General features: G+C 39.2%; 1 protein-coding gene across 1 annotated transcript in view; it reads left to right on the top strand.

The window, feature by feature from the left end:
- GALNT11 (polypeptide N-acetylgalactosaminyltransferase 11) overlaps window positions 1-17,450 on the top strand; it is a 62,512-nt gene that overhangs the window by 4,961 nt on the left and 40,101 nt on the right. The window contains exon 2 of the mRNA XM_015566243.1: window positions 10,890-11,222. Coding sequence (XP_015421729.1) covers window positions 10,928-11,222 — 295 coding nt within the window. The 5' untranslated portion in view covers window positions 10,890-10,927. The remainder of the gene's footprint in view (window positions 1-10,889; window positions 11,223-17,450) is intronic.

Below are 17,450 nucleotides of genomic sequence, written 5' to 3' on the forward strand. Positions count from 1 at the left end.
AAAAAAAAAAACAAGGCAGGCCAGAAGGGAGTGGCAAGAAATATTCAAAGTAATGAATAGCAAGAACCTACAACCAAGATTACTTTACCCAGCAAAGCTATCATTCAGAATTCAAGGTCAGATAAAGAGCTTCACAGATAAGGAAAAGCTAAAGAAGTTCATCACCACCAAACCAGTATTATATGAAATGCTGAAGCGTATTCTTTAAGAAGAGGAAGAAGAAGAAAAAAGTAAAGATAAAAATTATGAATAACAAATACACATCTATCAACAAGTGAGTCTAAAAATCAAGCGAATAAATAATCTGACGAACAGAATAAACTGGTGAGTCAGGGGCATAGAAAGGGAGTGGACTGACAATTCTCAGGGGGAAACGGGTGTGGGGGGTGCAGGAAGAGACTGGACAAAAATTGTACACCTATGGATGAGGATAGCGGGGGAGGTGTGAAGGAAGAGTGGGGTGGGAACCAGCTGGAGGGGAGCTATGGGGGGAAAAAGAGGAACAACTGTAATAATCTGAACAATAAAGATTTAATTAAAAAAAGAAGAAGAAAAACAAATTCAAACCTGTAAAGAATATTTATGTTTATTTGAGTCAAATTGTTGACGATTGCTGGGAAACAGAATCTCGGTGTATTGGGATAATGCTCCAAGGAATGGCATTTTTAAAATCTTGTTTTATACATTACAAAGGAGGAGACATAAGTAGGTTACATGAAATCTATTGGTGATAGATTAAGAAGGTGGGAGAAAGCCTTCCTAATCTATCACCAGTGTAGGTTGTCTAGTATGTAAGTTGTGTAGTATGTAAATCTATTTTTTGTTTTTTTGTTAGTCCTCACCTAAGGATATTTTTTCCCTTGATTTTTTTCTTTCCTTATTTATTTTTAAAATAAGTTTTTATTAATTTTAGAGAGAGAGAAAGAGCAGATGGAGAGATAGAAACATCATTGATTGGCTGCCTCTTGCATGCTCCCTATTGGGGATTGAGCCTGCAACCTGGTCATGTCCCTAACCAGGTTATCGAACCAGCGACTTCTTGGTTCATGGGTCAGTACTCAACCACTGACCCATACTGGCTGGATGATTTTATTTATTTACTTATTTATTTTTAAAAAGAGAGTGGAAAGGAAGAATGGAGAGGGAGATCAAACTAGACAACCAGTGAGTCTGTCTGGGCTGCCAGTCAGTTCTTGAACCAATTAAGCAGAGACAGATTTGAACCATATGAGCATTTATTCCAATACTGCCAGCAGTATGGGAAAGCAGCAGGACATCCACGAAAATCTGCTCTGTATTCCCTCATAAGCCAACTGCTTATAAGGGGTAGGACAAAGATTACTTGGGGAACTGGCAAAGGAATAAGAATAGGCATTCAAAATGGGTATTACAGTAGAGAAGACAACTTGGCTGGGGGCAGGACTCCATTGTTTGGATAACAAGGTTGTTAATCTTTCCATGATAATAGGCAGTTCTCCAACAAGAATGGACCACTTTCCAAGGTTAACTCCCAGGTCAGGTTAGAATGTGCTTGCTTTCTTTTTTTTAAATTTATTTTTATTGATTTCAGAGAGGAAAGAAGAGGAAGAGAGTGAAACATCAATGATGACATGGAATCATTGATTGGTTGCCTCCTGCACACCCCACACTGGGGATGGAGCCCAGGACCCAGGTATGAGCCCTTGACTGGAATTGAACCCGGGACCCTTCAGTCTGCAGGCTGACGCTCTACCCACTGAGCCAAACCAGCTAGAGCAGAATGTACTTTCTTTCATTAGAACAATCAAGGTTAATATCCTATATAATAAAGAGATAATATGCTAATTAGACCCAACAGAAGAATGACCTTCTGGATGAATCCGGGGCCGAGAGGGCTGGCCAAGGCTACGAGGGATTGTGATGGCCAAGCCCCTTGCACTAATTTCGTGCATCGGACCTCTAGTATCTTATAGCTAGTCCCCAATATTCTATTTTTGCCTGTAACAGAGAGAGAAGGAGAGAAAAAAAAAAATCTGATGTGAGAGAGACACATTGGTTGCTTGGTTGCCTCCTGCAGGTGCCTGGGGTTTAACCTGCAACCCATGTACATGCCTTTGACTGGGAATCAAACCCTATACCCTTTGGTCCTTGGGCCAGTGCTCTAACCATTACTTAGTTCTGGTCAGGGCTAGTTCTATTTTTAATTTTGTTGACCTAAGAACACCCAACCTATAGAAAATTTTTATAGTAATTTGAGCCAAACAGAGGATATTCCTGGAACCAAGATCTCAACAGAGAAAAATGCTTTCAAGAAATGTGTTTGTAGCCCTAACCGGTTTTGCTTGGTGGTTAGAGTGTTGGCCTGTGGCCTGAGGGGTCCCAGGTTTGATTTTGGTCAAGTGCACATACCTGGGTTGCGGGCTCGGTCTGACGTGCAGGAGGCAGCCAATCAATGATTCCCTCTCATCATTGATGTTTCTGTCTCTCTTCCTCTCTGAAATAAAAAAAAATATGTATTTTAAAAAATGTGTTTGTAACTTCTTTTATGCATTTGGAATTAAGGAGGGGACATAAGGAAGATTACATGAAGGGAGAAGAAAGCAAGGCAGGGATTGGTTATAGGAAAGTTAAGATTGAGTTCTCTTGAGGGTGATCACCCTCTTTAGATGTACTTAGGGTTTAATCCCCTTTTGTGGGCAGAATGAGAACAAGAGATAATAGCTTGCATAATTTTGGGGTTCCTAAGTGTTTTCCTACTATTTATTTTATGGAGGCTGGCTGATCAACAGAACTTCTGCAATTTTGGAATTTAAATTTCTTTTTATTTTAATTAAATCTTCATTGTTGAAAGTATTACATATGTCTCCCTTTTCCCCCCATCGACCCCTTCTATCCTGCCCCCACCGCCTGCTGTGTCCATGGGTTATGTGTGTGTGTGTGTGTGTTCTCTGGCTTATTTTGCTTAGCATAATACTCTCCAGGTCCCTCCAAGCTGCCTCAAAGGGTAAAAGATCCTTTTTTCTTACACCTGCAATGTATTCCATGGTATAAATGTACCACAGCTTTTTTTTTTTTAATTTATTGATTTTTTACAGAGAGGAAGGAAGAGGGCTAGAGAGTTAGAAACAACAATGAGAGAAAAACATCGATCAGCTGCCTCCTGCACACTCCTTACTGGGTATGTGCCTGCATCCAAGGCACATGCCCTTGGCCGGAATCGAACCTGGGACCCTTGAGTCCGTAGGTTGTCGCTCTATCCACTGAGCCAAATCGGTTAGGGCAACCACAGCTTTTTTATCCACTCATCTGCTGATGGGCACTTGGGCTGTTTCCAGATCTTAGCTATTGTAGATTGTGCTGCTATGAACATAGGGGTGCATACATTCTTTCTGATTGGTGTTTCAGGTTTCTTTAGGACATATTCCTAGAAGTGGGATCACTGGATCACATGATTTCCTTAGGTGAGGGACATGCCCTGTTACTGCCACCACTCTTACGTTTTCTCTCTTTTTCCTCATTTATCTGGTTGTCCTCTGACTACATTTGATTTTATGACCCCTGTGTTGGCATAATATGAGCTGTTTGGTTTAGATAAATACAGGTGCAGTCAGGGCATTTCCTTGAGTGGCACATAGGGTCAGAAATGAGTTATTAAAATATGACATCCCAATAAAGCAGATTAAATATTTACAGTAGAATGTATGGTTAGAAAGATCTGCAATGTAATGATTCCATGAAGTGTTTATGTCCTCTCCTTGTCTTACCAGGGAGAGCTTCTCTTTTCTGCTTGGGCATTAGATCAGACAAGGCATGAAAGAGTCATGGTTAGCCTCTACCAGCCCATATTCCCTGACCAAGTAGGTATCCCAGGTTTGGCTATTTTAGGTGCTTTGTCATATTGTCTGTCCTTTTAGTTTGTTTTTTAGCATTTAATTAATTTTGCTTCTTTCTCCCATCAATATCAGCATGCAGTTTTCCGTTGCATTTGAGTTATAAAATAGAGACACTACATAGGTTTATGTTCTCCTTAGATTTTCTTAGAGGAGAGTCATATCAGAGGATGTCAAAGGGTTGATTATTTCTGGAGAGCATATGATGTCTGGAATTTGCTCTGAACCTTTTCTCATTCAATAATCTCTTATTTGCAATTATGAAACAGGTTGGTGGCAATGTTTTCTTCTAGTCTTACAGGGCAGATAACAAATGAGAAATAATCATGTGTGCTTTTGTGTTGTCATCACCTGGTAATTTCACAGGGGTATTTAGGAAGGGCACTGTTGTAAATCAGTATTTGTACTCACATGACTAGCTGAATTAAAATCCGCTGTGTCTCTTTTATGGAAAAACCTAACAAATGTTTGCTGTTTGACATTTTGGAATAGAGAGTATCCTGACGAGAAAATAGCTGGAAACTACTTAAAGGTAAAAATGTAACATTTAGAGGTAGACATTTTAAACTTCATTAAATATTATAACAGTTATTTTGTATTAAAGGAAAATGAAAGCTGTCTTGTTTAGAATGTTGCATTAGTTTTGTAAAAAAATGATGAACAGTGAAAGGCACACAAATTTCAAACTAGTTAGTGGTTCATAGAAGAAAAACAGTTTTTCAAATTATGCTTTAGAATGTTCATTGTTCAGATTTTATTCTTAAATTTTTGACAAATGAATGGGATTAAATAACTTCCTTTTAGCTAAAATCCCCATTTGCTTCTGAGATTCAAAGCCTTAACATTTAATCTTCTCCAATCTGTTCTTATATTTATTAAGTTAGGAAGTTTTTTCCTAATAATTTTTTTGCCTTGATTATTAAAGGCATACATATGTTCTTTGTAGGAAATGTTTTAAATAAAGCAAAGTAACCAGAAAAGTATCAATAATGCCACTAACTTGAGTTCATTAAATTTATTTTTCAGTAAGTGCCGATAGTGGTATAATGTTTTATAGCTAATATGGAGAGATTAAAAATAAGTAGAATTTACAGTATGTTAGACGTTAATAGTGGTGAGATTTCAGGTGGTTTTTAATTTTTTGCTCATCTTTATTTTCTGAATTTTTTTTTTTTTAGTATGTTAGAGCCTAAAATATAAATAAATCCTTAGCACCTTTCATGGTGTCTGGCATATAGAGCTCCTATTGTGGTAGATATTAGCCTTTCCTTTAGGATTATTTCATGATTTTTCAGAAGAAAAATGTTGGATTCTTCAGTATATTTAATAGGCTATGAGTAGAAGATTAATGGAATGATTTAAAGCAGTGGTCGCCAACCTTTTGGACCTCACGGACCACCAGTGATCTGCAGACCACCAGTTGGCGACCGCTGATTTAAAGTATCATGTATAGAGTGACATTGCATAACAGTAGCATAATTTAGTAGCTGTGTATGCTGTAGAATGTGCATGCTGAATTCTTTGTTGAGAGAAACTGACTATGAAAAGCATCCCCAAATGGGTCTTAGCTCAAATTATTGTGCTGTTGAGAAATACTCCTCATTCTAATCTGATAATGATGCAGGGATTTAAATGGATTGAGATCTCATGACAGTTTAGACTTCTGTGATCTAGTGTGCCACAACACATTCTATATAATCCTATATAATAAAGAGCTAATATGCAAATGGTCATCACGCCCTCACTCCAGGGCTGGGGGACCTAAGGCTGCACCCCCCCTCCCCAGCACCGGGGCCAGGGAACCTGAGGCCACGCTGGGGAACCTGAGGCTGCACCCTCTGCCCAGTGCTGGGCTGGGGGACCTGAGACTGTGCCTCCCAGCCCCGCGTGGCTTGATGGGGGACCTGAGGCCATGCCCCCAACCCTGGCGCCAAGCCGGGGGACCTGAGGCTGCGCCCCCCGCACCCTGTGGGGTTTGACGGGGGTGGGGCCGGCTGGGTCTGGGTCTCGTGCGATTTCATGGTGTGTGCAGGTGGGCGGGGACTTGACTCTGGGTCCTGCAGCGTGACCCAGACTCTGACAGGAGGGAGATTTTCATATACATTTTACTAATTTTCTTTCATTTCTGACACTTCTATTATAGATAAAGGGCAAATAGCAATATTAAAGTATTTCCTCTAATTAATTCCCTTTTAATGTGCATGAATTTTGTGTACTGGGCCACTAGTTTTTTATATAACAACAGTAGATGCTAACAGTAGCAATAATAAGTTTGGTTTTCAGGTGTGCCTGCACTATAGGCAAATTGTTCTTAGAAAATCTCTAGTTCCGTATCTGGAAAGGATATATCACTAGTTGTACCTCTCCACAGTCTGAGTGTTGGCAGCTCATTTTCCAACCACAACACTCAGTCTTTCCAGATCACTCTCTTAGGTAACATAACTTCAGCAATTATTTAGCCACATCAGGACCTCTAATACGATTAGCCCATCCGTAGTTTTCATCCTGCTCCATTCTTCCACCTCCTTACATTTCTCCTTGCCTGGCTTTGACTGTGGTCTGTCATTCTAATCAGCACATTGCACATACCTCTCCTCATTCTTCTGTATTCCCCTGGCAAAACCCTGATTCTCAACTTACAGGTGTCCCTGAGCAACTACCAGACCATGACTAAAGAAAAACATAAAACCATACTACCTTATTTCCCTGAAAGTTCGTGTACACAACTGGTTATCCTTTTATTCATTTACCTTTTGAAAAATATATTACAGTGATATCTAACTGCTGAAGTTTTGGATTACTTAACTATTCAAGTTTATTATTGAAAGAATTTGTTCTCTAGTTTTGGTATTAACTGACCTTTAAACATTTGCTTTGACCTAGGTAATTGCCTATGGAAGGAATAGCAAACAGACTTTGTAGATGCTGGATTCATTAATTTGTTAGCACAGATTAGATTAAATGTTCAGGTTTTGATTTTTGTTTGGAGGTTTTAATTTCTTAGACAGTTAAATTTGGTGTTTGCTTCACTATTTGGTTCTAAATAATTTCTAATTTCCATTTATATGTTTCATTTTTCTAGTTATTTTTTTGTCATTGATTTTTAATCTGTGTTGTTGTCTTGTGACCAGAGCATGTGGTCTACACGATGCATACTCTTTGACCCCACCAGGCACTTACTTTTGAGGGTCTTTGCTTTTGCTTTCTTGCATGGACAGCTCTTTCCCAGGTATTTGCAGTGCTTACTGATTTGTTCACGCCTTGATTCAAGTATCACCTTCTCAGTGAAACCTTCTCTGGCCATCTACCTAAAATTTCACACACCCTCTTCCACTTCGAATTGCTCTTCCCTGTCTTATTTTACCCCTTAGCATTTAGCACTTTCTAATATTATCCAACATGTTCCAAGCAAATAGAGAAAAAAGTAAAGACATTAAGGGATGTGTACCTGGACACAGAAACAAAAGAAATATAAGCTGTACGAGAAAGGAAAGGTTGAGTGACTGGACTTTGTCTGCAGTGAAGTTGAAGAGTAGTGTAATGGGGATAAGACTGACACCACTGGGAAGTCAGGGTTGTGGGCAGAGTGTGGCTTTAATTTAATATTTAAGAGGTTATTTATTAGATGAGTTCCAAACAATGGTGAATCAGGGTAGGGGCAGGGTTACTTAAATAGACTATGGATGACGGTTATAGGAGGAACATGAATAAAGAAATTTTAAAGATGGGTTTTGAAGGGCTCTGGACATTGCCCAGCAAGCTGGTGGGACTTGGGGTAAAGGAAACATGTGAATTAATGTAAGGGTGTCCATCTATTATATTGGTCAGAGCTGCTTGATGGAAGAGTCCTCTGGCTTCTTCCTGTGGTTAAGGAAGAATTAGTTGGCTTTCCCCTCTCTGTCCCTTTTGCTTGGTTCCCTTCTGTGTTTGGGTTTAAGGTGACCAATGTGGAAGTGGGAAGGCCTAGAATGGTTTGAGGAAACAATCTAAATAGAAATCTCATTATATAGTTGAAGAAGGATTGGCTCCTTAGATGTATAGGTTCTTATTGGAATCAGCAGCCTGTGTACTTCAGAATTCCATGGCCTTTTCAAGAAATGGTACTTTTGTTTTTGATGTTGTTTGCTTGGTTTTTGCCTACCCTCAAGTGAATATTTTAGGAACTTAGAATGTGTTTTAGTTTAAAAATCTAATGTTTTACCTAAATGTCTCTATTCTTTACATTTTTGTTGCAAAGTGGCAAATTTGCAACCTTTTGTCTTATTTTCTTTGATGGTTCCATTCACATTGCTTAGAGAATATTTTCTTCCACTTGTAAATAAAGCAGTTGTTTTTATGTGCATTTCTTTCCTTTGCTAACAGCTGATAGGACAGCACTTTCATTGGTGCCTGACTTTCCTTCTGAGCTGCAGTCATTTCCCACTTCTTTGGTATTGTAGTGGGAGAGTTTTTGTTTGTTTGGGTGTTGCTGTTGTTTTGTTTGTTTTTTAAGCTTTTGAATTGACATGTGGTAAAATAACTACTTGGTTGGCAAGAATTGAGCTATTTACCGACCATCTTCTAGACTTGTGGCATAACATACCAACAGCTTAATTTCTGAAGTTGGACTTACACAATGCTGATTTGCTTTGTTTGGATTTGAGGTGGTGGTAATACTACTATTTCTAAAATTATTTCATACTGTAGAAATAAGGAGTAATGTATTAGTATCTCTTCATAGATTTCTTCTATTTGTACATTACTTATATAGGGTTTCTGTGCCCTAATATTCTGTGAGACTATTTTGTATGTATGTTGGTCTCTTTACAGAGAATTCCTCAGGAAGCTTTGTGAGGCCTCCATGAAGACCAGATATCAAAAAGTGTAGTTGTAAAGTTCGTGACGCAGGAAATAGAATCAAGCCGGTCAGAAAAGGGAAAAGAGAAGGTTTAGTCCGCGTTCTCAGGCGAGCCCCACAAGCCCCAAAGGCAGGGCCAGTGGATTCGCGCCAACAGGGAGGGGGGCACTTCTTTTCATACAGGTGTTTGGTGAGGGGCGGGGTCGGCATGTTGACCTGTTAGGAATTCCTGGGAGGGCCCATTATCTGCCTTGCGGTGGCATGCATCCACTCCTGGGCTTCCCTTCGACCTGACAGTAGGGAAAACTTCAGTGCAGCTATATTATTTGTTTGTTTTTTAATCCTCACCCGAGGATATTTTTCCATTGTTTTGTTTTGTTTTGTTTTTTTCAAACAGGGCAGCCAACTTGGTTGCCTCCTAGAAAAGTACCTGGGAGAGGGAAGGACATATTTCCATTGATTTTTCAAGGAGAGTGGAAGAGAGAGGGAAAGACAGAGAACTATCGATGTGAGAGAAACATGAATTGGTTCGATATTCTATTGTTTATAGGACATCATAAGGAGAGGGGAAATAGAATTATTTGAACTCTATTAACATATGAAAACATTCAAATCTGTAAAGAATTTTTGTGAGTTTGAGTCAAACTGTCACAATTGCTGGGAAGGAGAAGCTCAAGAAATTGAGATAATGCTCTGGGGAATGGGGTTTTTCACCTATTTAAGGTGGAGATGTAAGTGGGTTAGAGGGAATCCATTTGTGATAGATTAGGGAGGGAAAGCAAAGCTGGAAAACCTCTAGGATTGGATAAAAGATAAAATGATAAAGACCATGCTTCTTTTACTTAGGTGGGTACAGGATAGATAACAGCCAACAATTAACAGGATAACAATAACAATGAGGGATTTGTAGTCCCCGCCCTGGCGCCATATGTTGTGCCCAAAGGGGTCCAGAAAAAGGGAAGTTAAAAGTTACCCTGACTTTCCAAAGTTCTGTTATCTTAGATTCAAAGAGACAATAGGCTCAGTAAAGATCTAAGTTGATCTTTGTGAGGGAAGATACTAGCCTAGGACATAACAATCCTATATAATAAAAGGATAATATGGAAATTGACCCTAATGGCAGAATAACCAGAATGACTGCTTGACCAGTCACTATGAGGTGCACTGACCACTTCTCGGTCACATTCCCCAGCCAGCAGGCTCCGATTGCCCAATGGTGAATGGGGAACCGAGAGTGGATGGCGGGGGATGCAGGTAGTGCCAGGCCAAGGCCCACACGCGCGGGTTGCCCCACACAGAGGACGACCTGCAGCGGGGGCGGGGCCAGCAAGTGGGAGGGAACAGCCAACCTCTTGGTCCCTCCCCCCAGCCAGCAGGCTCCGAAAGGGGAACCGGAGGCGGGTGGCAGTGGGGGGTGGGGCTGGCTGTGGGCAGTTGGGAAGATGGCCCTGATCGCAGGCCAGGCCTAGGGACCCTACCCATGCATGAAATTCGTGTGCCAGTCCTCTAGTCCACTATAAACTGCTTTTTATAATTAAAGGTTTTAGTTTCAGACCATCCTTTGTGGTTACGTTAGGTCTGTTGAGTTTGCAAGGCTGCCGCGCAGGCCTTCCCTGAGTTAGTCAGATTAGCATGTGGCCCCTTTTTGTCCACAACGCTTTTGGTTATTTAAAATGTAACTGTTTAATCTAGAGTAGGCATTAGGGTAGGCTTAATCTTTGATTAGAAAGTAGAACTATTTTTTTAGTTGCTTATTTTTAATAACAGATTTTAAGATCCTTGGGTTAAAAGAGTTGTACTTTTATAGTTGGAAGGGATCTTAGATGTACTGTCATCACACATGTTGGACTGGTATTTCCCTCATTAAAAGTTAGAATCTGAAAAAACACCACACTGAAAGCAATCCAGAACAAAGGTGGAGCAGTATCCATTAACGTGGACAGGTGTTTTGCTGCCATTGGTTTTCTGAGCATTAACTCATTAGCCTTTGTTTTTAATTGTTGATTTATTTTTTAATTTGACTATTCTCATATTTTCTTCCATTTGAATCTTTAATAGTATGCATAGGGATCCTAAGTAAATAGTTCAGAAGTGCAACTTGGTTTGAGAAACATTGAATATGAACTTGGTGGATGATTTACAGATATCCTGAAGTGTCTAACTTATCTATCCTTCTCTTTTAGGAAACTGAAAATGGCCCTTCAGCTATGCTAGGTTTATAATGGGAAGCGTCACAGTTCGATATTTCTGTTATGGATGCCTTTTTACATCTGCGACCTGGACGGTTTTGCTTTTTGTTTATTTCAACTTCAGTGAAGTGACTCAGCCACTTAAGAATGTGCCCATCAAGGGGTCTGGGCCCCATGGGCCATTCCCCAAAAAATTCTATCCCCGTTTCACCCGGGGCCCAAGTCGAATATTAGAATTACAGTTCAAAGCAAACAAGATTGATGAGGTGATAGATAATCATATTGAAGATGCAGAAAAAGGCAACATGAAATTCTCTTCTGAATTGGGTAAGTGTATTTGATTTTTCCTAGCAGCATGTCAATATCTAATCATTGGAAGTTTTAGTTTTAATTATTCTTTAAGTCATGTGTTGTTCAGGGGATCAGAAATGTATCATTTTTCCCCCTCCAGTTTATTTCATTCATGAACTAGCTGAGGTCTTTATGATTTGGCAGAATTAGAGGGAAGTTATATTCTAATATGTCCAATTCTGACTTCAGTACTTTTTTAAAAAATATATCTTATTGATTTTTCACAGAGAGGAAGGGAGAGAGATAGTTAGAAACATCGATGAGAGTGAGACATCAATCAGCTGCCTCCTGCACACCCCCTACTGGGGATGTGCCCGCAACCCAGGCACATGCCCTTGACCGGAATCGAACCCGGGACCCTTCAGTCCACAGGCCGACGCTCTATCCACTGAGCCAAACCGGTTTCGGCCTGACTTCAGTACTTTATGAGGACTTGGGAAAAACTAGTAAGGTCCAGAATAGAAAATGAGAAATTAAGGATTTTAATTGCTATTATTAGTTAATAAGGGAACATGTTTGACTCTATTTAAGATATTTTAAAAGTTACAGAATTAGTTAAAACAACATAAACCACTGGGTTGAGAAATAATTTGAGATTACTTATATTTAATTTCTGCTTATACTAATTAAGTTGCTGTAAATATTTAATAAATATAGAATTTTATAAAATCTGAGTATAAAATAGAAACTTTTCTCTTCAAAAATTCTGTTCAAGGAGGTAGCAAGAATCGACTGTGTATGTTTTTGAATATTATAAATCTCAAGTACTGGTTTTAGCAAACTTTATTTTAAGGGATAAATGAGCCATTTTGGTTTTCTTTAAAACTTAAAAGGAATTTGATCTTATCATGGAAGCATAAAATAGTATTTAAAGAAATTGAAAGATGGACAAATATAAAGGAAATGTTAAAACATTTTTGTATCATAGTTTCAAAAAAATAAAATCAGTTTCTAGGATTTAAGGATTCTTTAATACATGAAGTTAAAAGAATTTAAAATGATAGGAAACCGAAGCTAATACTCCATTTTCATAAAATACATCTTCTAATCTTTTTCAAATAGCCATGTAGACTTTTAAGAGTATTAGTGGGAAAAATTCTTATTCAAAGTTATTTTGGTAAAACTTTTTATACAGAAGTAATGTTGGGTTTATCGTATTTGCCTTAGAAAGAAGCAGTGAGAGAATTATTGCTATTTGAAGTGACAAACCCAAATTGCCTCACTGAACAACTAAATTCTCAAAAAGATCCTAAAGAATACACAAAAAATCTATTACAGCTAATAAAGAAATGTTCAAACATGTAGAAACTATATAAATAAGAGCCAAGCGGCCAGAATGATGGAACGACCGGTCGCTATGACGCTCACTGCCGCGGCCAACCAGCCTCTAGTGTTTCATAAAAATTTATTTGAGCCAAAAAGAGGGATCAAGATCTCAACGGATGGAGATAAATGCTTCTAAGAATAACAGTTTGCAGCTTCTTTTATGCATTAGAAATTAAGGAGGGAATGTACGAAAGATTACGTGGAGGTGGAAGAAAAGCAACTCAGGGATGCAATTACAGGGTACTTAAGATTATGTGCTTTCTTGAGATGTCTGAAAGGGGGCATTTCAAAAGTGTATTAGCCTAGATCAGTGATGGCAAACCTTTTGAGCTCGGCCTGTCAGCGTTTTGAAAAACCCTAACTTAACTCTGGTGTCGTGTCACATATAGAAATATTTTGATATTTGCAACCATAGTAAAACAAAGACTTATATTTTTGATATTTATTATATATATTTAAATGCCATTTAACAAAGAAAAATCAACCAAAAAAATGAGTTTGCATGTCACCTCTGACACGCGTGTCATAGGTTCACCATCACTGGCCTAGATGCACAGAAACAGTGGACAGGGCTTGCTTAAGGCAAAGATTGGCCTCTTCCCGCCCTCCTTCCCTCTTCCCTCTGAGATTCATCATTCTGTTCCATGCTTCCATGCCTCTGATTCTATTTTATTCACCAGTTTATTTTGTTCATTAGGTTTCTTGTTCATTTATTTTGATTTTTTTAGATTCAATTTTTGATAGATATGTACTAGTATTTGTTGCCATTTTATTGTTCATATTTTTATCTCCTCCTCCTCTTCTTAAAGAAGACCCTTTAACCTTTAATGTAATACTGGTTTGGTGTTGATGAACTCCTTTAGCTTTTTCTTGTCTGTAAAGCTCTTTATCTGGCCCTCAATTCTACACGAGAGCTTTGCTGGGTAGAATAATCTTGGTTGTAGGTCCTTACTATTCATCACTTTGAATATTTCTTGCCACTCCCTTCTGGCCTGCAAAGTTTCTGTTGATACAGTCATATGGGTGCTCCCTTGAAATCTTGGCGCTTTTAAGATTCTCTCTTGGTCTTTAACCCTTGGTGTTTTAATTATGATGTGTCTTGATGTAGTCCTCTTTGGGTTCCTCTTGTTTGTAAGAGGACTTGCGCTTCCTGGACATGTAAGTATATTTCTTTCACCAGGTAGGGGAAGTTTTCTGTCATTATTTCTTCAAACAGGTTTTCAATATCTTCCTTTCTTTCTTCTCCATAATGCAAATGTTGGTATCCCCATAATGAGAATGTTGGTATGCTTGAAGCCAGAGGCTCTTTACACTTTCTTTTTGGATTCTTTTTTTTTGTTGTTGTTCTTCTGATTCGGTGTTTTCTGCTTCCTTATATTTCAAATCGTTGATTTGATTCTCAGAATCCTCTATTCTACTGTTGAATCCCTGTAAATTATTCTTTATTTCACTGAGTGTATGCTTAATTTCTGACTGGTCCTTTTTCATGTCTTTGACATTCTCACTAATATCCTTGAAAGTCTCATGAAGATCCTTGAGTAACCTTACAACCATGGTTTTGAACTTTGTATCCAGTAGTTTGCTAGTTTCCATTTCTTTCATTTGTGACATGTTTCTTTGTCTCTGCATTTTGGCTGTATCTCTGTGTTTGTTTCTATGTATTAGATAGAGCTACTATGTCTCCTGGAATTGTAGAGTGGCCTATGTAGTAGGTGTCCTGTAGGGCCCAGTGGCTCAGCCTCCCCAGTCACCTGAGCTGGGCACTCTAGGTGCATCCCTGTGTGGGCTTGTAGTTGAGCCTTGTTTGATGTTGGCATCACTGGGAGGAATTGACCTTCAAGCCTATCGGCTGTGAGGACCAGCTGCGACTACAGAGAGAGAGCTGTTGTGCAAGAAACATCCTTGTGGAGCAGGACTTGCCTCAGTAAGGCTTTGGTGCTCACTGAGTTTGCCCCTGTGAGTGTGTCACTTGTGGATGTGTAGAGTTGTAATCTGCTATGGTCTGAAGCTGTCTACCGGGTGCACTGGCTCTAGGGGTTCCAGGGAGGTGCAAAGTCAGCCACTGCCTGGGACCACACAGCAGGTGCTACATAGGGATCTGCAGAGGGCTACTATTTGCTATTTGTATTGGGCTTGGAGATGCCCAGGCAAGGCCCAGCTGTGAAGCAAGACAGTGGGTGTTAGTGCTGGGTTTGGTCCTTTTATTGATAGGTTTGGGACACACTTTCATCAGCTGCAGCTTGTTTGAGAGATTTAGCAGTCTCCAGAACAATCTTGAAAAAGAACTAAGTTGGATGACTCATATGTCCTGATTTCAAAACTTCTACAAAGCTATAGTAATCAAAACAGTGTGGTACTGGTGTAAGGACAGGCATAGATTAGTGGATGGTTGATAAATATAAAATAAACCTATGACAGCTGTGGTCAATTGATTTTCAAAAAACAAGGTGCCAAGGCCCTTGCTGTTTTGGCTCAGTGTATAGAGCATCGGCCCTCCGACTGAAGGGTTCTGGGTTCATTTCGGGCCAAGGGCACATACCCTGGTTGCAGGTTTGATCTCTGGCCCTGGTCGGGGCATATGCGGGAAGCAACCAATGGTTATGTCTCTGTTTCTCCCCCTCCCTTCCACTCTAAAAATCAATGGGAAAATATCCTCAGGTGATGATTAACAAGAACAACAAAAAAGAAGGTGCCAACACAATTTAATGGGGAGAGAATAGTCTTTTCAACAAATGGCATTGGGACAACTAGATTCTCACATACAAAGGAATGACGTTGGACTCCTACCTCATATCATATATAAAAATTAACTGAAATTGGATCAGACCTAAATGTAGGAACTAAAATCATAAAACCCTTAGAAGAAATCATAGGAGTAAATCTTCATGACCTTGGATTGGCAATGGTTTCTTAGATATGACACCAAAAGTATAAGCAACAAAAGAAAAAATAAATTGGACTGCATCAAAATTAAAAACTTTCGTAACATCAAAGAATACTACCAAGAAAGTGAAGAAGAAAACCCCCCCAAAATGGGTGAAAATGTTTGCAAACCATATCTCTAACAGGTCCATTATCCAGAATATCTAAAGAACTCTTACAACTCAAGAATAAACAGACAAACAGCCCAATTTCATAGACATTTCTCCTAAGAAGATAGCCAACCAGCACATGAAAAGATGTTTAACATAATTTTACAGAAATTCAAACCTCCACAATGAGATACATCCTGTAGGATGGTTATAATTTTTTTAAAAGGAAAATAATAAGTGTTGGTGAGGATGTAGAGAAATTAGAACGCTTAGATATTGCTGCTATGAATGTCAAATGGCGCAGCCACTGTGGAAAAAGAGTTCCTCAGTAAATAAGCATAGAATTACCATATGACCTAGCAATTCATTTCATTCCTGGGTATATACTCAAAAGAATTGTAAGTAGGTGTTCAAACAAAAATTTGTGTACAAATTGTTATAGCAGCATTCTTCTAAATGGACAGAAGGTGGAGACAACTCAGGTGTCCATCAACTGATATGGAAGGACAAACAAAATGTTGTATAGATACAATTGAGTATTACTCAGGCATAGAAAGAAATGAAGTTATGATATATGTATGCTATGATATATGAAGTTATGGTGAATCTTAAAAACATTGTAAGTGAAGGAAGGAGAACACAAAAGGTCAAATATTGTGTCATTCCTTTTATGTACAATGTCTAGAATAGACAAATTAAAAAAGACAGAAAGAGATTAGTGATTGCCAGGGGCTGGAGGAGGGAGGAAAGGGCAGTAACTGATCTATGGTGATAGGGTTTCCTTTTGGGGTAGCAGAAATATTCTGCGGCTAGGTAGTTGTGATGGTTGTATAACACTGAAAATGCACTAGATATCACTAACGGCAAATTTTATGTCTACATTTGGCCATAATCCAAACTGAGAAAACCCCCACTGAATTTCTTTATAAAGAAAAGTTAATTTAGAAGGACTTAATGTAAGTCAATATAGTAATAGTTAAATGTACACTGATTTCTGAATAGTGTACTGTCAACAATTGGAAAAGTACCTGCAAAGTACATCTTAGAAAGTTTATCAACAACAAAACTTAAAAATAGGTATTCTGATTTAATTGACAGTTATAAAATTAATTGAAATAACTCCTCTGGCATGTTTTTTTGTTTGTTTTGTTTAAATTTTCTGTCATGTTAATTAATTGAAATTTGGCTGTAATTTTGTTAGTGCAGGGGAAGGGGTAGACTAAGCTAAATTAACCCCCTGTTTTTAAGATCTACTCTGTTAGCAACTTTCAAATATATGATTCAGTATTCTTCACTGTAGTTACCATGCTATACATTACACGTCCAGAATTTGTAACTGGTAGTCTGTACCTTTTGATAAACTTCATGCAGTATTTCCATCCCCCTTCCCATCTCTGCGAACCACAAATCTGGTTCCATATACAGGGTAGGGCAAAAGTAGGCTTACAGTTGTTTGTATGGAAAATAGTACTACAATCTACACTAATAAAAGAGAAGCATGCAAATTGGTGTCACTCCACTATGCTCACCAGCCAATTGGATGAGTATGCAAATTAACCCAACAAAGATGGCGGTGGCCACGGAGCTGGAGAGAGCAGGAGGCTTGGGTTGCCCCCGGCAATGGAGGAAGCCAAGCTTTTCGTGTGCCCTGCCAGCCCCGAGCTCCGCTCAAGGCTACAAAGTTTTGATCATAGACGATAAATAAATCCCGGATACTAGCTTCCAGCCCACGGCCATGGCCAGCCTGAAAACGGCCATCAGCCCCTCACCCAGGCTGGCCAGGCACCCCAGCGGGACCCCCACCCTGATACAGGACACCCTTCAGGGCAAACCAGCCAGCCCCCAC

The sequence above is a fragment of the Myotis davidii genome, unplaced genomic scaffold, assembly GCF_000327345.1.
Source record: "Myotis davidii unplaced genomic scaffold, ASM32734v1 scaffold762, whole genome shotgun sequence".
In the NCBI taxonomy this organism is placed as follows: domain Eukaryota; kingdom Metazoa; phylum Chordata; class Mammalia; order Chiroptera; family Vespertilionidae; genus Myotis; species Myotis davidii.